This window comes from Anser brachyrhynchus (assembly GCF_964034855.1).
Source record: "Anser brachyrhynchus genome assembly, chromosome: 1".
Classification (NCBI taxonomy): Eukaryota; Metazoa; Chordata; class Aves; order Anseriformes; family Anatidae; genus Anser; species Anser brachyrhynchus.
In genome coordinates this window covers 61030196-61055636 of record NC_137694.1, presented here as the reverse complement: position 1 = coordinate 61055636, position 25441 = coordinate 61030196, and the positions used below count along the sequence as shown (strand labels likewise).

Genomic DNA, 25441 nt, shown 5'->3' with positions numbered 1-25441 from the left:
GGAAAGAAAAAGAATAAAAGTATGCAAGAGAGCATCCTGCTTCCCTCTCTTTGAATATATTAGAGTTACTGAGATAGCCACAAGGTTCACGATGAAGTTCACCCAGTCTAACCATCCCCTATCTCCCCAAACACCTGTGTTTCAACTTCTGAACAAAAATGTGCTGCATGCTTTTCTTCAAAACTGTCATAAATGTGGAACCAGGCTGGAAAAATGAGGTGGAAAAGCAGAACATTTGCTATGCATCTAGGAAAGAAAGAGTACAAGAGTCCTCAGAAAGTAAGAACTGAATATATTTGAGGTGAAAATGATTTCAGAATTTCTCATCTAGAGAGTAAAGGCTGTCCTACAACAGCTGTTCAGTAAATTCCCTTCCTCAAATGGAAGAAGGCTTTTTGGCTGGGCAGAGCTGATCAAACATCTGTCTGATCAGAAGCTCCTTGAATACCTTGTGACCCATCAGGCCTTTCAGCAGGGCAAGAAGGAATTTGGGTGTGACATCTTTCTCCTCAAACTGACTTACAATTGGGGGCATCACAGTCCGAAGGGCGATAGCTCAGGGGGGTCTACTGGTATTCCCAGCTGTGGACAGTTGCTTTACAGTGTGGCTAAGAATCAGTAGGCTTTTAGTGTATGTGTATACACCTCTTGCTGCTTTGGTTTAAGATGAGCTCAAAAAACCTCTTAATAAGTTCAAGGCACATTTCTGTACTGTGTGCTGCACTTATGCTTACTCATCTTTGCTGAAATTCAGAGTAAGCATTTTTTGTGTGTGTGTTTTCTTTCCGGAACAGCCATATTTTCCATAAGCCAATGTGGCAAGCAAAATACACACAGGCCAAACCAAGCAAAAAAGCATAAGATTGCTCACTGAAAGCATTTGCTCACTGAAATTGGGCTGAAAAACATCTCCTTGTTGCCAGAGTTTGCAATGTGTGTGAGCAGAGCAGCTCTAAGCAGTGGTGGTCAAGGGCTCTCAATAACACATGGCAACACTTTTCTCCCACTGTTCATAAGCATTGCTCTGCTAAGACAGGGACATCTGATTCACTCGAAGGAAAACTGAAATAGGGTGAGTCAACCTGCTGTGCTGCTGTCTGCCAGCAGGCAAATATCAAAAAGTCAATTTTGCTATTTCCAAGTGAGAGACCAAGACCAAACTTCTCCTGTGAAGAAAACAGAAGCCAGAGACATCTGGAATGGGGACAGGATATGAAGAGAGGATGTCAAATTTGTTGGTTTTGCTGACAACAAGGAGCGATAAAAAATGAGACTCGCATCAGGTGCTGCTGGGGAGGAGCACTTTCCCCACAAGGATCACTGTTTCCCTCCAAGCCTTCCTTCGGCTTGGCTTCCCAGGAGTTTCCCATAAAATTAGCAATTGCTCTTCCACCACCTGCTGAACTGGAAGGTAGCTGCCACAGGTTGCTGCAGCCTGCAAGAACACTGGACTACTCTTCCAGGTTAATGGAAGAAAGGCTTACTGAAGACACAAGGGGGTCAATATCTCCGACTTTAAAATCCCAGAGCTGGGGGTTGGCAGTGGGTTATTCTGGAGTAATGGGACCGTATCCCTGCCAACTTGCTCTGCTCCTCAGCATCCCATCCGGGCTGGCTGCTGTCAGACAGGACTGGGCTGGCTTCTGTTCAGGTTCAGCGGAGACTTTCCACGCCAAGATGCAGTGCCTAAATGTTACTTAAAACGTAAAGCCGTTTGTGCTTGTCCTGATTTATTAAAGAGGGCTGAGAGGCAGAATGGTGCAATTTGACATGCTCAAGTAATTAGAGCAGTGACGATGCAATATTGTCTGCTTAATTAAGAGAGACAACGAAACACTTGTTTGAATGCTGCTACTTTCACTGTGGGAGCCTCCGAAGGGCATGCTCAGCCCCCTGAGGGCCCTCGCCTAGCTGTTGATAGGATATAACGAGGATCAGGGCAGCTAAAAGCCTTTCAGGAGCAGTCGGTGGCTAGCTTTCACTCGGGGCATGCCGGGCAGCGTGACAGGAGCGCAAGGCACGGAGCAGTGACAACATCTAATACGTTTGCTGCTCTGTCCCTGCCTGAACCTGCGAGCACAGGGTCTGAGGAAGGTGAGAGAGGAAAAGCTCTGGCACGAGCACTGAGTCTGCAGGTGCTGCTGACAGTAACCTCAGAGCTCTGCTGCAGCAACGAGCTGCACGGCACTGTAGCTATTGGTGCAAGGCTTGGGCTGACCAGCAGAGCAAGGGGGGTCAGCTTAAAGCATGAGAGGGCGCAGGTCCAAGGGATGACTAGTTACCCAAATGAGAAATATATTTTAAAAAGTGTGGTATTTTCTCTATGAAACCTGATTTTTCAATAACTGTGGCTTTTAGACATTTTTGTTTGATTTCTGTTACACATGTGTACACAACCAGAACGTTCAGTTTACAGTGACGTATTACCTTAATACAGGTTTTTTAAATTTTTTTTCTTTTTTTTTTTTTTCTTCCCTTACGTTGGAAAGCCTGAAAATGGGTTAAGGACCTGATCCTAAGATTTCCTTACCTCTCTTTTGCTCGTCAGATGGCATCAGCACAGCTCCCAGCTGTTTCATCAAGCTGTAAACTAAACTCCGCAAAGCAAGGATTTCTGAGTTGATTACTGAGTTGCTGATTTTCTCGGTTGTCTAATTTTCTCAGACACTGGGGCCATTTGGTCAGTAAGAGAAGCAGAAGGGATAGGTAAAGAAGAGCAGAGTGTCACATACCACACAAGGGTATCGCTGCAGGTTTGGCAGGAGGGTGGAACAGAGGAAAATGAGCAAGCGTGCAGCTTCTTCAATTGCCTTTGGCTGAATTGGCTAGCTTATGTTAGAGCAGTATGTATTTCTTAATCTTCTGCATGGGACTTATATGCATCTGTACAAATAATCTTGTGAAAGAGTCCTCCATCTCAAGGATTAAAGGGTTAATCTTATTCTTTAGGGGCTGGAGGAGGCTTTTTTTTTTTTTTTTTTGGATCACACCTTGATTACTAAGGGCTGGAGATGGGTTTACATTAAATACAAATGTTTTCATTGTGCTAGTTCATTTCATCTGATGTGGTATATTAGCTCTGACAGATTCTAGTTTAAGGTGTTTCAGATGAAAATGCAAGGGAACCTAGGGAATGGTTTTTGGAAAATGCCTTTATTGAACCCTCCAAGCTGAAGGCCTGGGACATCTGGGACATCTGAGAGTCTGGAAACTTTATACTGTATGTTTATTTTCATTCTGATGGAGAAACTATCATCTCTAGCATTTCACATCTCTAATCCTTCCAAAGCCTGCAGTAATGGGCTGTGGTAAACTGCGCTGATGAGTTGCACAGGCTAGTTATCTTGTGGTTTATGCCACTTTTTAGAAGTGCTGCCTTAAGTGTCATATCTTATTCCGTTGTTTTTGACAGACCATATTAAAGCAGGATGACTCAGATCATGACCACGGCTCATCTGTCTTTCCAGCGGAGAAGGCGCAAGCCTGGATCTCTCCCCTCTACTCACCTGCTTAGCCTGAGACTTTCCAATTTTCAGTCTTTCATGGAGTAAAGGGAGTAGGGGCTGGGCAGTGGCTCACCTTTACCAGGGCAGCCAGACCTCGGCAGCCTCACTGCGGGCTGTATACCTACAGGTGGTGGTGCATCCCACCAGCAAGAATGGTTGCCCATGCTGTCTGTTCTCTTCAGGCAGGCCTCCATGTGTTCTCACACCATTTCCCAAGTAAGTGGGGATTAGGCTTTGAGCAGTATGAATGCATGACAAGGTACTGAAATGTCTCGGCGCTATAAACCTTTGTGCTTTGTCAGTAGTCATTCAGGAGGCTTTGGCCTTAAGACAAATCTTTACTTCTTTATTACATTTTATTTAGCCGTAGATAAGAGGTGTGCTTGATCCTTAGCTATAATTAATGTTTCAGTTTCTAATCAGTGTGCCATGCAACTGTGCTACTTTGATCAAGGGCTGTTATTTTAGAACTGGAATTTTATAACCACTTGTACACTGTAAGCCAGATTTTATCTGCAGTGCTGTTACATTCAGTGACTGTGTGCCAGAAAAGTATTACATTTATTACAACTATTCTGATGAAAGAAAAACTGGTCAGTGAACTAGAACCATTTGCTCTTTCACTAAGAACACCTAGCATCTAAGTTATTTTTAAGATCATACAGGTTAAAGAAACAACTTGCAGCTTTTTCCCTCTATCAGTCAATAGCCTGTAAACCTACTGATTTGCTGGCACACGACAGATTAAACCAGCAATCACTTCCTTCATGTTCTATGGTAAATATAATCTGGCACAAGGATGCGGGGAGCAGGCTCAGATCTGCACTTTCACTGAAAGAAAGGAAGAAGCAATTTGGCCCCTTCTCCATAGATGAAGTAGCCAACTGGCCAGCTACCACATTTTATGAGTCTGAAAAAGCAATGTGCTTCATCAGTTCTGCCTGTCTGAAAGGGTATGCTCTCTTTTCCTCTGAGACCATCAATTTTTTTTAATGTTTATTCCAGACACCTTCCATCACATCCCATTTTGTCAGAAATTATTCTCCCTACCACAGAAAATGTACAGCTTCAGTTTTACTCAGGATTGCACGTGATCAAGCCACAGGAGAATACTTTTTTTTTTTTTTTTTTTGTGCAGGCATACCCACAAATTTTGCTGTTGCCTCTCAAGTAGGACAGTATTTGCTTAGCAGTGTTTGGGGTAGTCCAACACATTACTGCAATTTAGTGTTGCATTTCAGCTTCGTGCCAGTCATTCTGCTTTTTCTGTAGCATCCTTTTCTGGTCAGCAATTTCTATCTACTTTTTAGCTGATACAGAGGGATTACGGCTACCTCCAAAGACAAAGCTAACAGGACATATCAGTTGTAGATAGCAATCTTGCAAGACTACATGAACAGCTCCCATGGGCAGTGCTTTTCAATGTCTTAACACCAGTATTGTCATTTTTTCCTTACTGGCGCATACGGTAAACAGTCTGACAGGCTCCCACGTGCTGCTCTGCCTCATTTCATTCACGCAGATTTAGAGTTGCCCCCGCCTTAGCAGCTCATGGGAGCTGAAGAAGCAACACTTGACAGGATGAGCAGTTTACCTTAGCTCTGAGCACCTCACCTGGGCAGTGAGTGGTATCCAGTCCCCCCTCTGGGACTGGTGATACTGGGAGGAAGAGCTGTTGGGAAAGACAGGGCCAACTCCTGGAAAAAATCTGACTCGAGCTGCAGCTGAATTACACAAGGGATCCGAACTGTGGGCTAAGCGCTCCAGTGCTAACCTATAATTTAAGATGTGGAGCTGCTGTTTAGGAATCTTAGTCAGCTAAATACAGGAAGGAGAAAGTAGGTACATTCCTGGGCTCAGCGCCTCCGTTGCCAGAGCTCGGCACTCACACACAGATTCTTATGCAAGTTTCTAGAAGCCCAATTGCTTATTTCCATTTGCCTGTTTTCCGGAAAAACTGGCAAAGAGGACTGGCTTAAGATGTCAGGAGCAGAGCATAGAAAACGTGTACTGAAGGCATTACAGGAAAGTGCAGGTTGAGTTTACAAAGCCAGAGGATATAAGCTGCACAAGGGTACATTCTTAGAATTGTTTAATCTTGTAAAGAAGAAGCTGTACCGTACACCTCTTTCTTGGAAAACGCAACCACCAGCACATCTCTCTCTCTTGTACACAGGAAAATCTGGCTTTCCTCCCCCGGAAGTATTGGCAGCCACCATCTGGGAAGCAAAACCCGGAGAAGGGATCTCTGCAAAAGCAGGTAGAGCTGAGGTCGGCGGCAGGGAGCACAGCAAGGGGCTGCTATGCTGGCCTGGGGCTATGCTCCGTAGCTCTGCACTTCGTTAGAAAGTGGAGGATGACAAATACACCCACAGTAGATGCAGTGAATGGTGATGCTCTCTGCCTCAGGTCGTGCTGCAAATGAGCGTGGACAAGGGTTGCCTTTTTGTCTCGTGTGACATCCCATCAGTGGTCCAAAGCCTGTGGCCTGACTGCCTGAACAGCAGCAACCTAGATTGCATAACTGCAGATTTAACATTTCTAGAATTCCTGTGACACTGTTATTCTAGGATTTAGCCAAAGCTGTGTTCAGGAAAGCCTTATTATTGTAGCTGGCAGAGGCTGCTGGAGTTTTTCTTACCACTTGATTGCGGAATCCTCAGCTTGAGGATCGCTGCAAGTTTTCACTTAAGGCAAGCCTAAGCAAAAGGTCTGCTATGCCCCTTAAGCTGCCCTTTAAGCAGCTAGAGGATTAAAGCAAACAAAGAAAATGATGTGCATGCTGGCGTCCCATGCTCGCAGTGACAGTGGGGTGTACTGGGACAGTTTCCTGTAGAGCTGGAGCACACAATATCCAGCCCTAGAAAGCACACATCTAACTGAAAGGGTGGATGCTAAACATCCTTCAAACAAGAAATGTGATCCCAGGGATGTGTGAGGTACTAGGGGAGGATGAAGCACCAGCTTGTGCAATAGCGGAGGAGAAAGCAAAGATTGCCAGTAGCTCCTCCACTTCATTCCCTAGAGTTAATGGGGAGAGGTTTCTGGCACCAGTTGGCAGAAACATTTGTGAAGGCAGATGTAAAGCTTGGGGAATTCCACCACCTAGTTAGCTGAACCAACAGAAGTTGGCTTTGATGAAGCTTAAAGAGGCATTTTCTGCACAGCGTTTTCAAGTTTTGACAAATGTGGCCTCCTGGGTCAACCGAAGACGCAGCGCAGATGTTCTCTTCCCACATGAGCCGTAAGAACATGCTTACGCTGTTCCTCGGGGAACCGCACGGAACCAGGGACACGTGGGAGTGCGCGGCCACGTTTAGCGTATGGAGTCACTCAGGGACGTTTCAGAAAATGGAGCAGGTTTGCCTAGAAAATTGGGCTCTAAGTGTTCTTGCCAAAAAGTGTATCTTTCAGTCACGTTAATTCAGATGACTCACTTGCAGGGGTTCAGTTTTTCCACTCTCTTCAACAGTGCTGGCGATTCCCTGTCTCCACTTCTGTAAAGCAGTCTGTAGAACTTTTGTTTACGTAGAAGGGCTTTCCCTATGGCTCTTGGGCAGGGTTAAAAATCCAGCATCTTTACAAAGCCAGAGAAAGAGAAAAAGTAATCTTTTTTTGGTCAATATTTGGGCTGCATATTCTTGCATTGGTAACAGCTAGCTTTGTAGTTTTTGGAAGAGGGATGTATTGAAACAGCTCGTGCTCATCACTGCCGTACACAGCTATGGAACGGAAAAGGTCTGCTTCCTGTTTGGTTACTTTTCAAACAAGAATCCTTAAAACTGTTTTTGGGTAGTGCTACCGTCCTTAAAAGCTTATCTGGATTAACCTTCTGTTAGTTTTGCATCTGGACCGATTAAATGCAGTTCCACCCTCTGTCACAGCCACACATCTAGCTCCAGCGGGTGATGTTAGCGTCTGATATCCACCATCCGAGAGCCGTACCAGCTCCCAGCCAAAGCTGTCATCTCCTAAATGTCGCCTTGCTCTGGGAACTTCTCCCCCCGGCACGCTCTGGCGGCATCCAAGCCCGCGTGTGTCAGTGCTGCCTCCGGGAGCCAAGTGAAGCCGTGCCAGGTTGGCTGCAAGAGCCAGCCCCTCCGCTTGGATTACACAGGCATCACTGCACCAGGGCCAGGCGATTATCTAGCTGTCAACGCCTTCATCAGCCCGGGTCATCCACCCTGCAGAAGGGGGATAGACATCTCTTGGTCCTGTAGTTTAAGGAATATTCAGGTTTGGTGGTGTGGGCTAAGTCACTCTGACTTACCAGTGATGCCATCTGCTCATCAGGGCAAACTAAGAAATCTACCATTTTCTGCAACTACCAGTTTTATGGCCACTTTGCTCTATAGGTTGATGAACTTTGTAGCTAGAAAGTTAGTCTTTCATTTGCCCTCTTCCTTGAGACTAGACCCGTCCCCATCAGGCATTTTACATGTTGACCATTTCAGCGAATGAAGCTTTTAATTCGCCACATATGATTAGACGCTAATTGTGTTCAGAGCTGGAAACACCACAGAAGCCACTGGCATGAAGCAGAGATTAGTCATACTATCAGTTTGTTTTCTTGTAAGCTACGGGATTCATAGAAATGAAGAACCACGGAGATTTCAGCAGAGAAGATAGAGAGAGGTAAACAGGCATTTCTGTGAATTCAGCACTGTCTTAGAGCCAATAAAATAGAGCTTTGTGCAAATAAAACTCATAAAAACACAGCTTACATTGTTAAGAAAGTTATGTGCAAGAATCTTTTCTCCAGCTTGACAGAGGGTGATAAGTCATTTTGTCAAATCCAACTTCACCAGTAAAAGGACAGTTCTTGCGCAAAAGGTAGGAGCTTTTGAGCTTGCCACATATCAGGAAAAAAAAAAGGCTGCCTTTTCTGATTAACAGGTCCTTTTTTTTTTTTAATATATAATTAGATGACTTAATTTTTCTTTCTTAATGAGTTAGAGATGCGATCTTGCATTTATGCAAGCCAAAACTGTTCCATTGTATAACATGAGATTACAGGGAGTTAGCAGGAACTGAGGCGTCAAGAGGTGGTTGCAGGCAGGGGGAGGAGAGGTCACGGCTGAGAAAGCATTGAAGGCACAGGAGTGTAGAAAGACTGTTCCAGCTGCAGAGCAGGAAAGTTGTATGGCAGAGTGGAAAAGGCTCTGATTATTTGCAAGATAAATGAACTCTGCTCTTCGTTGGTGGCAAATATGCCATTAAAGCATATATGATAGGGAAATATAAAATGTCATACAACTTTAAGATTTTTAGCAAAAGTCAGTGATGAAAGCAGGATTTGTTTGAAAACCATTCGATTTTTTTTGCATTTTTCTACTTGGTACCCTCATTTATTTGTGATGAGAAGGACAGCCCATGAACGCAGTACCTTAAGCGTTCGTCCCTCGTGCTCTGGCATGCTCGCCACCTCAGTAGCAAAAAGCAGAGATGGATTAAGGCGGTAACACAGCCCAGAGTCACTGCAGTTTCTTGAAGCCTCGTGCAGACTCCTTCTCCTGTCACTTCTTTCTTACGGGGCTTTTGATCGTGTTTCCAAACCATTGGCTGCTCTCCTGCCTGAGAGCCACGTAGTTCTGCTGCCTGCTAAAAGCTGGCGCCTGCTGCTGCCTCATCCCGGCATCTGGGGACCAAATACTAAGAAATCCTGCCTTCATCCACTCTTGGCAACCAGGCCTTGCCAGTAACTGTGACTTAGTTGAGGAATAAGGAGTAAAATCTGAGAGATTAAGCAACGAGGGCATCGCTGCCCGTAACCAAAGGCGAGGTGTGCCACTTGCACGCTGCAAGCAGAACGGCTGGGGTATGGTCTAGTCCTGCGAGCGGGAAACCAGCTGAGTCATAAGTTTGATCTGGCTACAGAGGCATAGTTTGGGGGTAAATATTGTTCAGCCTGAAGGCTAGGCTAATGGTTTATTCATAGGCGGGCAAAGAGCCGTCTTGGACATATAGCAGCTCAGGCACAGCTTTCTCCCTGGGCTGTTGTAATGTGCCTCCTTTCCTCCCACCTTTGCTTCACGTGTGCGGGTCTCAGCTCGGGAGTGTGGCTTGAGGATGTCCTCGGAGACCCTGAGAGACACCTCGGAAATCCCGGCCCTGAGAGGCAACATGTTGCTGTGTGCTCTGCTGCTCCCAAGTGCTCCCCGGGGATGAGGTTGATTAATACCCACGCAGAAATGCTGCTGCTCGGAAAGCAAATGGCTTGAGAAAGCCAGCAGCAGTCACCAGTGGGCACTGTAAAGGGGCACAATGCCCTGTGGAAATGCTGCTAGGGAGATATGGCCCCACAATTTTATTTTTCTTTTTTTAAGTTTTCTTCTGGGAACTTATTTTACTTCTTAAGTTCAGGGCATGAATATGAGGCTTCATAGCCAAGTATGTCAGCTGACTCCCCCACAGCTCTTTTCAAATTGGATTCCAGATACCTTTTTTAAGGCTAAAAAAAGGCAAAATGTATCGCTGGCCTACATCTGTGGTGATTTTGTGCAGGTTCATTACAGAGCTAACTTCATACTCCAGGTACTCTCTGAGTTCACATACATGATTGTGTGTTACTGTTCATGTTAATAGGACTGTGGTTTTTTTTTTTTTATTGTTTAATAGTGTGCTATGGGAAGTAAACTAAGGCTGTAAGGACACGGTGCATGTTATGGCAATTCCTGCTTGCTTCTGCCTCTATTACTTCTTTCAAGTAAAATCTTGTAGCAGAGTGGGAGGTTTGCCTTGGGATGAAGAAGAAAGTTTGGATTTGGAGAAGGAGAAATTAATAGCGAAGAGATCAGGAAGTGGAAGCCTTTAAGCTTCAACCCCAACTGCAGAGATCTCAGGTATTGCTCCTGCCTGGGACTTTCAACACCCAATCCATTTCATGGATTTGGTTCAAGCCAGGTGACTTTCTTTACAAGTCACTTGTTATCATTGCTGTCTCCATCCGATCATGTTTCAGAAGCTGCTGATGGCCAGGAGGAAAACAAAGAGAAGTGAATCATGTGTATCCTCCCCCCCCCGCCTGCAGCTCAGGGATCCAGATCGCACCATGGGGATAAGTTAACTGATACCTCTCTTGACTTAAAGGTAGCCTACGGCCAGCCCCAGCAAAGGGCAGCCTGCAGCAGAGATGCAGCCCACACCATTAGGGCTGATTGAAATAATTTGTGCGTGCACCCTCGTGCGAGGAACATTTTTGGCATAAAAGCTCCTACGAGAACACTAGGGGCTGCTGGGACTATACAGCAAAAATTTACTCTGTTCAGCTTCTAGCTTGGGTGTAAAAAGTAATTCAGAGTGCCAAAACAGTGTTCTTACTTATCCAAAAAAGACTTTTCACTTGGTCACTCAGATCGGATGTGGGAGCCCTGGATGAACTTTTCCTTTCCCTGATTCAAACCAGCCAACCCTTTTTAAGCAAAACCCAGGCTTGCACTCACGAGGGTGACTTTGTGGCAGTTAGGGGTTCAGGCATGGGTCTCTCCTGCCTGGCAAGAAATCACCACGCAGAGCTCTTTTGCAGTCAGAGCCACCGGGCTGTGGGATGGGTGTTCCTCCCGCTCCAACGTGTGTGTGGTTCTTCTTGCCCCCCTCAAGCTACCACATACCCCACAATCACGTTATTTCCCTGGGCTGCGTGATACGAATCTGATCGCCGGAGGCAGAGGGGAGGACTGAATCTGGTTTCCCACCGCCCAAGTGGGTTCCCTAACCAGCGGGCTATTCGGGGTAAGGCAACTGCTCCCTCCAACTGCTTTAATAATCTTTTGATTCCTCAGCTTGTACTGCCAGTGCCCAAAACGAAATACTTTGCCATTTGTTTTGCCTGAAACTATTCCACAAAACTGCTTCCAATTTATGAATGGATTTGGCTACCTCAGAACCTCATTTTTAGCAGAGTCACAACTTGCCAAAAGCCCTCACCCAGTGCTATTCTTGAGCGCTTTGCCCAATCTTATGTTTCAGAAGCAGTGCCTGTGTACAGTGTGGTTGCTACAACCTTCCCTCCGAGCCCTCTCCTCCCTCAGTCAAAACAGGAAGGCAGGAGAGGACGTGCGGCCAAGGCCCCTTGACCTTCCAGGGAGACAGTGAGTATTTATGTGGAGGCACTGGGCTGGTGATCTTAGCCGCGTTGACAGGGATGAGTTATGAAGTGAAGCGGGCATAAGTGCAGTTTTAATGAGGCATAGGATTTCCAGGATTTAGGAGCGTTTTTAGCACCTTTCCCCTCTGAGCCTGCTCATCCCCATGCCCCGTCTGCTGCCTGCCGGGTGTGGGTACCACTCACTGGTGGCACTGGGAACCAAGCCCTCTGATCCAGCTCTGCACTTGCACCAGGCGATGCTACAGGTTCAACGAGGGGGCTGTCCTCCTCCATCCTCCCCTCCCACCCCCCTGGGGCTGCCTTCTCCCTCCTTCCTCCCCGAGGTGTTCAATACCCCCAAGAATAGGGTCAGCAGCCTGGGGGCCCTCAGGGAGGGAAAGCTGGATGTGCAGCCTTGGCAGAGCCGCTCCTGCACTCACGGGTCTTTGCCAGGAGGATCCGCGCAGCCAGAGAGAGGCAGAATTGGCCTCAAATTTTAAAGCTGTCTGGAGGGCCTTGATAGTCCAGACTCCCTGCTCCTGCTGTGGTTCCCACCCAAATCCATGAACGGAAGGGACACTGGGGAGAAGGGAAGAGAGAAAAGGGGAAGGAGACAGCAACTGAGATTTTCAATGTTTTGCTTGAGTCCATCCTTGCTAGGATGGAGAGGCGAATTTATGGCAGGCAAGATTTTACTTGTTTCCTTCCCTGTGCAAGGAGAGCACAAAATCAGCTTCAGTGCACTGGCATCTGCACCAAAAAGCAAACTAAGATTTTTGGTAATACAGCTATTAGCATTCCGTGAAAATAAGAATAGGAAACACCACTTAGAGCAGCAAAAATGTCTTCTAATAACTTTTTTAACAATCAGTCCAAATTTATCAGTAATTCTATGACCCAGTGAAGATTCCTTTCTTCCTGGAGGGAGATGAGCTGATAGCAAGTGTATTCATTGCATTTTCCTGCTGTGCTAGGAGAATAAAACAAAAACTCCCAACATTGCACTATCAGTGTTGTTAGTCTCGAGTAATTAGTTCAACCTGTAGCCAGACAGAAGAGCAGCTCTCCTTTAAGTGCAGGGAAAAAGCTTTCAAAAAAGCAAAGTAACCTGATTGTCAAACAGACCTCTTCCCCAGCAGCCAGCTCTGCTGCAGCTGAGTGATGTGCTTCATTGAGTCAGTAAGCTCGTGCACGAGACCAAGCTTCAGTCAACAGATTTTATTTTTGTGTTTGATGTTTCACAACTGCAGAAGCAGGACTTATCTTCCTAAGTAGTCTTTAGGAGCACAATTAAGTTATTTAAGACGAGCTGCTGACACATTTCAATTCTGAACGCGCTGCTATGCAGTTTACCCAGACAAAGCCCAAAACATGAAAGCTGGCCTCCTGCCTCTGTTTCCTTGTAACCAGCCGTCAGAGGAACAGCTTTCCCTGCTCCGTGGCTAGCTAGATACGCCTGGTTTGCTTAACCAGCGGGCGCATTCCTGCACTTCAGGAAGAACACTCCGGGTTCATTACGAGCTACTGGGCTACAGCGCCAGATTGAGAAAACAGATTTGTTTTGGACAAGCTGCTCTGACACGGAGGTGCCAGGGTGAATAACCTTTGAAAAAAAGTCCGCCTCCAAGAGCAAGATGAATAATCTGACAAGTGAGCGGCTCTGCGTTTCATATCAAAGCACAAAATGGCTACATGTCGCGGAGATCTGACTCATGAGCAGAAATAGCATGCTCGGGACGGCTGGCACCGTGACTTCCACCAGCTGCCTGCCCCCACCACTGGCAAACGGGTGGCTCAGATGCTGCTGCTTAAGCAATTCAGCCACAAAAGGCTACAGTTAACCATTTTAAGAGAAACATGTCAGTGCTAGTTTATAGCCTTGCTCGCTAAGGTAAACCTTGAAACTGTCCCTCGTTGCCACAATCCCTTTCAACTCTCTAGGCAAGAGGAACAGGATGGAAACCTTGCCAGGCATCCCGGTGGAAGGTGCGCCAGGCACAAGTCAGCACTCAGCAGAGCAGCTTGTCCCAGCTCAGCCACACTTCGTGCCATGGCAAGACATTGACAGAAGCCCCCCGTCCTCCCGTTGGCAAAGCAGCCTTTTTAGGATGGATAGGCTTTAAGCCGTGACCCATTTAAATGCCCTGCCCCATCACCAACCAGCAGCTGCAAACAATCCTGCAACAAATCCAGCAGTGCCTTGCTACCATGTTTCCCCAGCTGCCCTCCCTGGCACATTCCCTGACTCAAACACACTGTCCTAATCCTAGCATAGGGCTGCAGCACCTCCGGAGCAACACGTGGTGCTTCACCTGCTCTCCTGAGAAAATGAGACTTTTGCAAGCGACTTATCGGTGCTTTGCTACCTCTTCTCAGCTTCTCCTCTCACTCACAACTTTCTAATGTGTTTATCATGTGCAAGGGAGACAGCTCAGAGAATCAAACTCCTACAGATGTGGGGCGGGAGTGTGAACGGGTGGCTGGGACACGCACCCATCCCCGCGGAGGGTGTCCTTACACAACGGCTGCAATTGCTCTTAATTGGGGTTGCCATAGCAAAGTCCTGTCTGCATTGTCCTGTCCTCCCCTTCCCTTACCACAAAACAAAGGAGGCACACGCAGAAAGCCAATTCCCAGGGGCTGATTCGGCTGGAAACAACCAGCACCTAAAAATGATTGATGACTGCTGGGTGAGCTCCATGGGGAGGGCTCGCCATCGCCCTGACCCGCAGGCGGGCAAAGGAGGACATGGGATTTTGCAGGGCCGGGGCAGAAGGAGCGGGACTGTGGCTGCGGTGCTTTCAGGACATCCGACCTTCTGCGGAGTGAGCTCTTAGCAGGGTTACTCTTAGCAGAGAAGGCTGCCCCTGGATGGGGAATCCCATCGCCTCCCCACGGGGCTCAGGCAGGTTCCTGCCGCTCCAAGCAGCCTGCTTTAGCTAAATAATGCCACAGCTCACCCAGGCTGCGGGTGGGAAGCACGATGAGGCTGGGCCACCCCTTCGCCAGCAACCCACAGGCTGAGGGCACGGCAGACAGAACTGCAAAGACCGCTCCAAGTTTATTCAGAACTGTTTTGTCACCGAATTATGCAATCTTCGGCTGTGGTACGTTAAAGCTCCTGTTAGGGAGCTTAATTTTGTTTCGCTAACCCTTATTCAAGAAACATCACTAGCTAAAAATATCTCCAGAAACTCTAGTGATGTGGGGGACGGTGCCCAGCCTCTGAAATTGCAGATTCCCACTGATTCTCCCTGTGTGAACTGGCGCTGCTAACCAAGGAAACTGGCAGCTCTGGGGCTTTCTTACACCCCTTCTGTATCACTCATACACTGCCTGCAGCAGCCTTTCTTGAGGGTCTTCTTGAACATTGTTATTAATATGCCACATTTAGCGGTTGTTAAATGGCTTTAATCAAGAATTTTCTTAAAAATGGTATTTTTAAATACCTCGTGGTATGCAGAGTCATGCATGCAACATTGCATCTCAACTCTGATACTATTACACAAGAAGGGGGCTGGCGATGCTATCTCTTTCGCTTCCCTTCAAACAAACAAACAAACAAGAACTGCTGCAAGATCAGTCCACTTAGGAGAGCGGAAGGTAGCTGCTAGGGAGTTGCCTCCACGCTCCCAGGCGCGCGGAGGGAAGAAGCATCAGGTGTGCTTCCACGGCCTTGATGCAGCAGAGAAGTGCCACAGTTAGCTGGGATGCCTGCCCGGGACTCACAAAACCGAGGGATGCAGAGTATTTGAGAGTGGTTTGGCCGCTGGCAATCAGCTGTGGGAGCCGCAGGAATCAGGATGCAGGAATTTGGGTCTTTGTTTCAGGAACATTCCTTGGAAAGTGGCGGGGCCAGCTGCGAGAAGGTCCGAAATCCCTTGTCTTATCAGCGCCGGGGGCAGCGGGGCCAGCCCGGGGGAGCCGAAACGCGGCGCCCCCGCCCGGGGACGGGGCTCGGGGACCCCCTACGGGGACCCGGTGCTTTCCGGGGGCTGCTCCCCTCCCGCTGCCCACGGCACCCCCGGGGGTCCCCGGCCCCCAGCCCCTTCCCCGTGCGCCCCCAAGCGCGGAGCTCGGCGGCGGTGCGGGAGGCGAGGCGCGCAGCGCAAGGATTTGGGGATCGGCGGGATTTTGGGATATTTCCCCCCTTCTTCCCACCTTTCCTCCTCTGCGCGCTGCCGGTGCTCTTAAGGAGAAGCCTTTTTTTTTTTTTAATTTTATTTAAAGTTTGCGCGGAAAGGAGCAAAAAGCAAGCCGGGCGCGGGAGGGAGGAGAGGAAAGGACCAGGAGGGCAGCTCCCCACCTGCCCCGGGACCCGGACTTACTTTCTGGGGGTCGGCGTAGGTGCCCAGCCCCAGCAGCGGGATGCTGTTCCCGTCGCTCAGCGGGACGCGGTGGCTCTCGGCCGTCAGGTTCATCGTGCCGCCAGGTAGGGCTGCCTCCGCACGGCCGGGCGGCGCCGCTCCGCAGCCAGCCCCCTGCGCACCGACCCACCTCCGGGGGCCGAGCTCCGAAGTGGCCGCTGCCGCCGGCCGGGAGAAGCCTTTTTGGGGGGCTGAGCCACCACGTGTGCCCGCCGCGGCCCCGCACCGCGCCCCGCCGCGCACCGCCCCGCGCCCCGCCCCGGCTCCGCGGACACCGGCGGCCCCCGCGCACCGCCCCGGCTCGGCAGGGCTCAGCACGGCTCGGCTCGGCTCGGCTCGGTTCGGCCCCGCCGGGTCGCGCCGGGCACCGGCTGCTCCGTGGGAAACTCGGGGCGCGCCGCTGAGCGCGGAGCCGCCCGCGCCCAAGGGGGTCGGGGGCTCCCCGGGGCTTCCCTGGCTTTGGGAACGCGGGTTTGGGAAGTTTTCCTGCTGGGGGGTGAAAGGGTTTTAAAAGGAATGGGGCTCGCTTGGTGTCTGCCCCGGGTGGGGGCACCCCTCCTGTCCGCAGGTTGGTGACCGGTGTTTTAGGGGCAGGGAGGAATGAAGAAAATCCCAGCCAGGAGGGTGGTGAATTGTTCCCCTGCCTCAGTGTGAGTCCCGAATTACAGTTCCTCGCAGTCTAGCTCTGCACCACGGTGGAAAAAATGCATGCATTTCCTATTGCTGCTATCCCTGAAGGGGACAATGCTCCTTGTGAAATCCAACCCACAGCTCTTGCTGTCCTTTCCGACTCTCTCAGTCCACCCGGGGCCAAGCTTTTACTCCGCGCTGCAAAGATGTTCTCTGGCCTGAGCCTGCTGCGTTGTGTCCTGCAGCTGTGCTGTGCCGAGCTCTCCCTATCTCGTTTTGAAATGTATGGCCTTCCATATCTTCCTAGTTCTGCCTGAAGGTAAGCCCTCAGAGAAGATTATTCCTTGGCCATAGCAATGTCCTTCTCCTGGGAGGTTATTTTCACTCTTGTAATACCATGCCTAGCTTTCTGTGCGTGTCAGTAGTTTAGCAAGTCTGCAATTCAAGGAGGGGTTCATGGATCCATCACAAGCTATCTTCACAGGGTTCTTGAAATCAATAGGTGGGTGCTAGTTTGCAATTGGGTAAAAGGTAGTGGCTGTTAAGGCTGGGGATCTGTCTGAAGAACACCCTGCCAAGAGAGCCTTTTACATCAGTGTTATGGGTTGGACACCTTCAAGGGTCTCCAGTGGAGGCTGAAAAATTGCTGCTTTTGCTGGTAGGAACCTGCCAAGCAGCTCATGACTAAGTGCAAACCCACTAGATCTCTGCTAGATAGCACGTGCAGTGCTGCAGGACAAGGATAGCACGCCGTGGTGTAAAGTGTTCCTTGGGAAGTGAACTGAGGCCAAGGCTTTTCTGACCACCTGCACAATGTACTGCAAAGATCTAGCTGTAAGGTGGCCAAGTTATCATCTCGGGGAGCAAAGCTGGGACAAACTACAGCCTGGATGTGGGCACTGTAGGCAGCTTAGACCTGCTGAACCCCGTCCCACGTTATCATGAGCTGCGGGTGCCTGGGAGCGCAGGGGTTCCCACGGGATAGGGAGGAAGGGAACCCAGTGACCTCCTCCATGCCTCCCCAGAGTAACTGGCTGCAATTTGCTTGTTTCAGGAGCAGCTCTTATCTCCTCCCTCCATGCCAGCCATGCGTAAGTGTACTCTGTGTGTTTGTGGGAGGACAAGTCGATGCCAGCGCGTGGAACAGCCTGCCGCAGCTCTTAGCTATAGACCTACTTCTGCCCTGTTTCCAGCAGAGAACAGCATGGAGTGAGATGGAAGTGGTGTGAGTAGAGAAGTCTGAGGTGGCAGAGGACATTCAGGGGCACCTGCATCTCCAGTCCACAACTGGTATTGTGTGAAGAGGCCCCGTTGCCCCTGGCTGGTTCCTACCCCTGAGCTCCCGCTCTCTAAGCCCATCCCAGCACTTTTCCAATCATTCCCCCTAACCCAGCAGTTTGTGGGGGATTTATGGCACTGCTCACTCATTTGCCCTGGGGTCGGGGCACAAGCAGCTGGATCCATTGCTCCAGCATCAGAGCTCTGCGTGCTCTGAGCTCTGCGTGACCGCAAACTAAGCACAACGTGGCTGTGCCTGCGGTGCCTGTCCTGGGTACGTGAAAAAGCACGAGGAGCCCCAACAACTGAGAAAGGGGGGCTGATGGACTTGCCGTAATTCACAGAAAAGAGAGCTGGGGCAGGAGAACAACTCCAGCTTCTAGGAATGGTCAGGAAAAGCAGTCTGCCAGGAAAGCCTGGCAGCCCCAGGGCCCCCTGCGCTGCGAGCCCCCGGCACTCGGTGTGGTGGGGGTTTCCGGCAGCCCCCAGGCAGCAGGCATCAGCTGCCTCTCTTCTGGTTCACTGCGAGCCTGGTCCTTGTAAAATTCAGCCCATGTGCTGGTTGGAGAAATCGCAGCGAGGTTTATGAGTCCTCCCCCAGCCCTAGCCAATAGCGAGTAGCGTGAACGCTTTTACACATGCAACTTCTTAATTCCCATCGCAGCTCCGGCTCCCTGCCCTACTGTTTTAATGCCTGCACAGATCTTATAATAACTCCCCCCCCCCCAAAAAATGTATTTTTTTCCCTATTTACCTCTGAGTTACTAGCTCAAAATAGCTTTGTTTCACAAAATCTAGAAGTACTGGTGGATTTTAGCTTGATGATGAGTATCCTTTAAAGAAAAAATGGAGCTGAACAGTGCAGTCCAGAATCCTTTGGATATAATTCTCATTAGTAACAATTAATGCTAGCTGTTCAGGGAAGTATAGTTCTCAGCTTCAGAGCTTAAATGACTTAACCAGATTTTTTACGAGGACACTGTATCTAGCAACTCCAACTGAAAAACAATGCAAGTTTCTGGAGGCAAAGCTTTGGCTGCTGGTTGTTGTTGATCAGCAACTATTCAGGAGCTTTTATAAAATGCAGATGTGATCTTAGCTCTTTCTCTAGGAAACAAAAACAATGAGGTTTCAGCCTGGCTTTAGGAGCAAGTAATGAGAATTACCATCCTATCGGCACAAGTCTGCAGCCTCTAGCAAGGCTTGTAAAGCACACAAAAACACCTTAAAAAAGCAACTAAGGTATATTCATGATTTCTGGATTGGTAGTGCAGTTTTATAGCTCCATTAGTCATCTCAGACCAGTAGAGAACAGGGTTTTGAAAAGCAGCAGCTTATACTTTAATGGTTTTGTTCCCATGTATATGCACACAACAGGTAATGATTTCATAGAAGATCTTAAAGGAAAAGTGGATCAGACAGCTGAGGTTTCTTCCTGTTAAAAATAGCAGAAATCTCAGCTAAAGAAAGTGCTTAATGGCCCCCTTAGCCATACAAACTTTGTCAACAGTCTTTTAAAGGAAAGAGATCACCCCTTTTCTCACTTTGCATTGAATTGCTGAGTATCCCAGAAACAGGAGAAAATGTGTTGTGGCCTTTAAATACAGCCTCCCTGGATTTTGGAAGATAAAAAACGGGAATGAGAAAGAATTGTTGACTGGAAAGGACGGGCATTTAGGTTTCGTGTTTTTCCTGAGATTTGTGGGTTGCCAGTCCTTTTTCTTTTTTTAGCAAGCTGATATTTTGGACAAGGGAAGATGTTAAAAATAGCATTCTCTTGGATCTTGTAAATTCGCGTGTGTTTACACATCGCAGATTAGATTAGTGAGTTTCTAGAGGTTGGTGACCTGTAGTGCCTAAAAAGTTAGCTTTCTTAGAAGGAAAATAGGAAGTGTTTTTATACTATATGGGCTTCTCTATTAGACAAAAAACGCATGTTGCTACACTGTTTCTATTTTCTGTATGAGCTGTGCTTCATACGTGTGATTATCTGCTAGAATGCATACTCTGCATGTGTTTTTGTTTAGAACTTAAAACATGGTTTTAAAGTCTGCATATTTTCAGCCTAGTCCTTTAATAGCTCATATAAACTAGCATGCATCCATTGTGCTTGTGGAATAGCTATTTATAATGTATATTTACAACTATTTAGCTTAGAGGTTTTGGTAGCACGTGTTAAGACCAAATTTCTTTTCCCTTTACCTCACTAAATATGATTAACTAATACATATAAAGAGAAACTTCCAATCTCTCTTCTTAACTCTAAGAAATAAGTCTGCATAGTGTTTTGTAGGTGAACTAGAAATGAAATGAGATTTTTTTCTTAACACTTTTTTCAGTATAGAAACAAATGGTCTAAACTGAGCTGGAAAATGCTTTTTATCTGGAAAAAAATGTTGCAGTATCTACTAATTCCATATTCTCAGCTTCTAATTATCTTCCTGTATGCCTTGGTCTAGTTCTCAAGGACAGCCAGTGAGATGAGTGATACCTTATTTTGCCCGGGTAATTTCCTCGCTCAGTGGCCAAGGGTTTTCTCGTATGGGAACATTCAAGATCTTTTCCCTTTGATCATGTTTGTTGCACAATGAGACTGATTACAGCTGGGATAACAGCCTGGGCTTTGTTGGGAAGTGTGATATAATGGGCCTTCTTAGGAATTTCTATGCAAACACTTTTCCCCTGCCTCCCACTGTTGCATATAAACTACCTTGCAAACAATGAAACGCTTAAGTGACATGCTCTGGTTTATTTAAATAATTTTTATGTCTGCTCAGGATTTGGTTTGGTTCAGTCCTGCCTTGGAGTCTTGAAGTTTGCTATCAAATGGTGTCTGACTTACAGCTCTGTAGTACTGGCAGTATAATACACGTGTGCTTTTGCTGAAACTTTTCACTGCAAGACCCAGAAAGCAATGCATAACCTCCAAAAACCTCAGCTGGCCCCATTTTTCCAGCACTGGTACAGCACTTGTGCTGGATCCATAAGGAGAGTATGAGGAGAGGGAGAAAATGTGCCTACCACTTGTGCTGGGGAGAGAATTAGGAAAATACTTGATGGCTGGGCCACTGAACCCTTCTGCTTCCTATAAACGCGCTGTGGCTACAGCTGTGATAAAAGGGAAATTCCTAGGTATCCTTGACGCTGTTCCATTGCTCTCAGTAACGCTGGAAAAGTCAGTCGACTGCTGGGCTTGATTGCACCCAGGGCACACAAGGAATGCCAGCAGCTGCTATGCATTATCCTCCAGCTGCTCCCAGCGGCCGTGGGGCTGTGCTTACACCCAGCCAGGCACGGAGGCTTCCCGGGGGCTGGTCCCACCACGGCCATCCCGGTTTGTCCCCGTTCCCCTTGGAGCTGGTGTGGAGCCCGGGGGATGCTCTACGAGCATGAATGCAAGAGGCAGCAGACTTGTGTGACGTCTTGATGTCTCCCCACCTGAGGGAGAGGGATGGAAGGAAAACCTCACAACATGAGAGGCAAAATTAGCTGGGCTGTTCAGGTGCTGCCACTGCATTTCCTATGGCATGGCAGGAGGGTGGCCAGCACAGGCAGTACAGTCCCTAAGTGTGTCTGCTCCCCTTTGGGGTAGGTTTGGCCGCTGGGCTCCTCGGTAAGGCTCCAGAGCATCACCCTTTGGGGTCTGGGAGCTGTCAGGGGAGGGAAAGAGATGCTCTGTTTGCAAAGGTAATCCTTCTGATCCTCTGGAAAAGTAATCCTCTAGTCCTCCAACATCATTTAAATGGAGGCACCGTCTCGTGAGCCTGCTGTCTTTCGGGCTCTGTCCTTGTGCTTGAGTTCAGCTAGCCGGGCTCGCAATAAATCAAGCCAGAGGCAGCTTATTTTTTCCCAGGTCTGTTTACTGATGCTATCACTTTCATTTAGCAACAGTATCTCAGTTTCTGCTGCGGCACTTGCATGATCCTGAAGCCGGTGAGCACTGTCTGTCAGCTCCCCAGGCAAAGGTCAGTAGCTGCATGGTGGCCTCTGGATTCTTCGGATACCAGCCCTTGTCATGTGGGGAGGCATTAACCTTTGGCCCTAAGTAAGCGTCCTCATATCTCACCTCATTTAGTCTGGCTGGCTATTTGATCCTGCCCGATATAATAATCTTCCCTTTGGCATCCTGCAAATCCAAGCCCTGTCTTGAGGATTTCCAGTATGCCATCCACCTGATGCTGGTGGAAAATACTTCGTGCATTGCGCCCAGCTCTGAATAAGCCCTCGGAGAAGGAGCTGCAGGAGAAGATGTGGCTGTGCCTCACAGACCCTTCTGCTGACAGAGGCCAGGGGCTGGGGGAGCAGTGGTAGCTTCTTCCCTCTCAGGTCTCTTCTTTATCAAAAAGAGTGATAGCCACAGTGGGAAGAAGTTCATGCCTGTATCAAGTGGCTAAAGTGTGTTTTTGGGGCGGCATTGTGGTTTTTGTTGTTGTTTTGTTTTGCTTTGCTCCTAATTCATTGCAGGTGACTCACCGAGAGGACCATGTCTCCACTTGAGTCATTTATTCCAAATCAGGCTCTTGGGACAAGCACGAGATCTTAACATCAGATAAGCATCATCAGATCTTAACATGTTCCCCCAACCTGAGGTTTTCCTTGCCTCCTCTTCATACAGAGCTGGGTCGGGGGCTCCCCGCACCTCTGTGCAGCACTACTCTTCCAGCCATCTTCTTGGTTTACCTTACAGGTAACCTAACACGTTTCTCTTGGGTCCACCTTAGGGCTGCACGTTAGGTCTTTTCAGTTCAGCTCTGACGAGCTATCATCTTACTTCCTTGCGATGAACAAACAGATGTTTTCTGTGTTACCTGCTTTAAGAGTCTCGCTGGCATGTTGCTTCTTTCCTTGCCTCCAGCAACAAGCAGACATGTCTGACTAATTGCAGCAGAGCCACACAGGCACCTTTGTTGCAACTGGGGCAGCGTGCTAAAATGAACAAATTTTTTCCATGGCATAACACCTGGCAAATGGTGTTGAGATAAAATAGCAGGGTGTAAGCACTTGTAGGCTTTTCCCCCTGTCTTGTACTGTTCAAAAGGGTGAAAGCAAGGCAGGTTTGGAGATGAGGCTGCCAAAGTGTCCAGTCCCCATTTATCACAGCACTTCCAGCTTCAGGTCCCTATGGTGGCAGCTCTTCCCATGAAGTACATCTCACCTGGGCCAGAGCCAACATCAGGAGGAGGAAACGGTTAGTTTGGAAAGAGACCCCTGCAGGTAAAGCCTGACAGCCTGCTGGTTTCTTTGCTTGCAGGTATTTCCTGTGAATGCCTTAGAAATAAGCAGCATTGAAGGCTTTGCTGGTGCCTCTTGCTAGTGGGAAAAAACAGGGAATTTAGAAGAGTAGGCTTCTAGGCAGCCCACTGATGCATTTCAGTCTACCTGTGTGCTTTTTAAAGTGTGCCAGAATGCTGTGAAAGACCAGAGAATATCGGTTTTGTGTGGGCTAGCCTTTTCCTGGAGCTGGCATGCTGGAATAACTCTCGTGTGCTGAAGCAGCCCATCTAGGCAGCTGAGGAAGAGGGTCCCTGTGTGTTACGAGTTTTATCGTGTCTGGCTGGACTTACAGCTGTGTTCACCTTCTCATGCCATGTTTATTACCAAGGTGCCGCTCGCAGACCACAAGGGTTTGTCCTCTCAGTACCCTCTCAGCTGAGAACAACCATTCCTTTTGTCTGCTTTTCAGTACATGTAAAAACCAAACCAAAGCCATACCCACCCTTTAGTCATTTTCTGCTTTTCCCGTGTTGCCATTCAATTTTTGATGTTCACACGTACATTGGAAAATTGGGAAATCTCCTGGTACGTTGTGTAACACGCTTATCATATTCTGCCAAGCACTGCCAGCCTATCGCTAGTCTTCCAGGCTACCTTGCTCATTTGAACCTCATTGTCAGGTTTATTCAAGCTTAGGCTTGAGTTATCTGCCTTTTATTGAAGGTCTGTCCTTTCGCTCTACCACTTTCCCATGCCTCGTGCTATCTTGTGCAGGGAGGCAGCACACCGCTCTGTGCTCGAAAGCCTCCTCTCTACGAGGACTTGTGCAGCATCTCTGCAAATCAAGTGGTAGCAGTCCAATTTCAGATTAGGAAATGGAGGCAGACAAGCAATTCCTCGTTTGCGTAAGAGTAGAAAAGCGGGGGGAGGAAAAGCTGGGGATGGAACCCAGAGGAGCTCGTGGGCTGCCTGTCATAACAAGAAAGGGGAGCTTGCAGCAACTTCTATTTTTCTGAGAAGATCTATTAAATCTTCTGTAATTACTTTAGTAAACATTAATAGGTGGGGAAATAAAGGACAAAATGTTCTTTTCTGGATCCCACAAGTTACTTAGTGTCTGTCATAGCCATAATGGATTAACAGTGGCCCTAGGGTAGGACCGTATCATTAAAATTTTATTAAGCGTTTTAAAACCAATTAAAGAAACATTGCCAAATTAAGCTTTTTAAAATTTTGCAAAGTAATTTTCTTCTGTTGTTGGCAAAGCACCTTTGAAGTGTTTGATCCTGAAACTTTCAATCGTTTTGAAAAAAGTAGCTACATAAGCTCTTCTGATGCTGGCCCTGTACACTGATAGCAATTCAAGTCATGCACATGCTGTTGTAGGAAGGCAACAAAAATGTTCTAAAATGGAAAATTATTTTTCCTAGCACCTTTAATGTATAGGTATATTTTAAATCTTACTCGTAGTCTCATTAAGTGACATTTTAGACAGGAAGTTTTGGGTTCTCTTTCCACTTCGATGGTGTGTCTTTCAGATAGTCCTTCCTGAAAACTATTAAGTCTCCAAACTGAGAATTGAGACAGTACCTTTGTCAGTGTAATAATAATTATTAAATAGTCTGTATGTCTGATTTCCACTGAGGCGGCACGAAAAGTCAAGCTAACATTTCAGGTATATTATTCTGCTTATTGTAGACATGGGTGTAAAATGCTTTTTTTTCTTCCATGCAGAGCAACAGCCTGGATTTGCAACGGAGAAGCAGCTCTGTGAAATGAAAAGGCTCTGTGGGGCTCAGTGTTTAAGGCAGAAAGGAGACAAGTGATGTAGATACAGTCACAGTTGGCTTTCATGGGTAACAGTATACTTGCAACAATATGAGAAATATGTATAGGAACTACAGGAAAACATTGATGCTGGGTCATAGGATTTGCTTTGAGGTGTATGCAGCTCAGGGAAAGAGGCAGATTGGGACTAAGAGGCTGGAGGCTGCCAGAGCCTTGGGCTCACCCCCTCTTCCCAAGTCACAAACCTGTCCCTTGGGCTACAAACCTGGAAATAAAGTGAGTACCCCTGAGGTTACAGTGCCTGCTCAGTGTGGAATAAGATTGGTAAGGTGTGGCTTTTAGGACTAGATGTCTTCACTGTGATGATTTCCTTCATGTCTTTATTTTTAAACAGAAATTGCTTTTGTTGGAATCAAACAAAATGGACTGTGTGTGCTCTTTTTGCTGTCCCTTGTTTCTCTGGGAAGTGGCTGGTTTCATCCACCCTTAACCCCGTCTGTGCTTATTCCTTGTCAGATCCATCCATGTCTCTTTACTTCTAAACAGTTTTTTAGTGGTTATTGAGATTAAAA

General features: G+C 47.8%; 1 protein-coding gene and 1 long non-coding RNA gene across 4 annotated transcripts in view; one reads left to right on the top strand and one right to left on the bottom strand.

Annotated features, from left to right (window-relative positions):
• The window catches only part of AKR1D1 (aldo-keto reductase family 1 member D1), a 33756-nt gene extending 17551 nt beyond the window's left edge, over positions 1-16205 (bottom strand). The window contains exon 1 of the mRNA XM_080563044.1: positions 15921-16205. Within this exon, the coding sequence (XP_080419170.1) occupies positions 15921-16013 (93 nt within the window). The 5' untranslated portion in view covers positions 16014-16205. The remainder of the gene's footprint in view (positions 1-15920) is intronic.
• Positions 1-25441, top strand: part of LOC308180822 — a 48308-nt gene that overhangs the window by 3910 nt on the left and 18957 nt on the right. For 2 of the 3 annotated variants that reach the window (XR_013941202.1, XR_013941203.1), the window contains exon 1: positions 1-15461. The exons of the other annotated variant lie outside the window; for it this stretch is intronic. This is a non-coding gene — a long non-coding RNA (uncharacterized lncRNA). The remainder of the gene's footprint in view (positions 15462-25441) is intronic. 3 annotated transcript variants of the gene reach the window in all.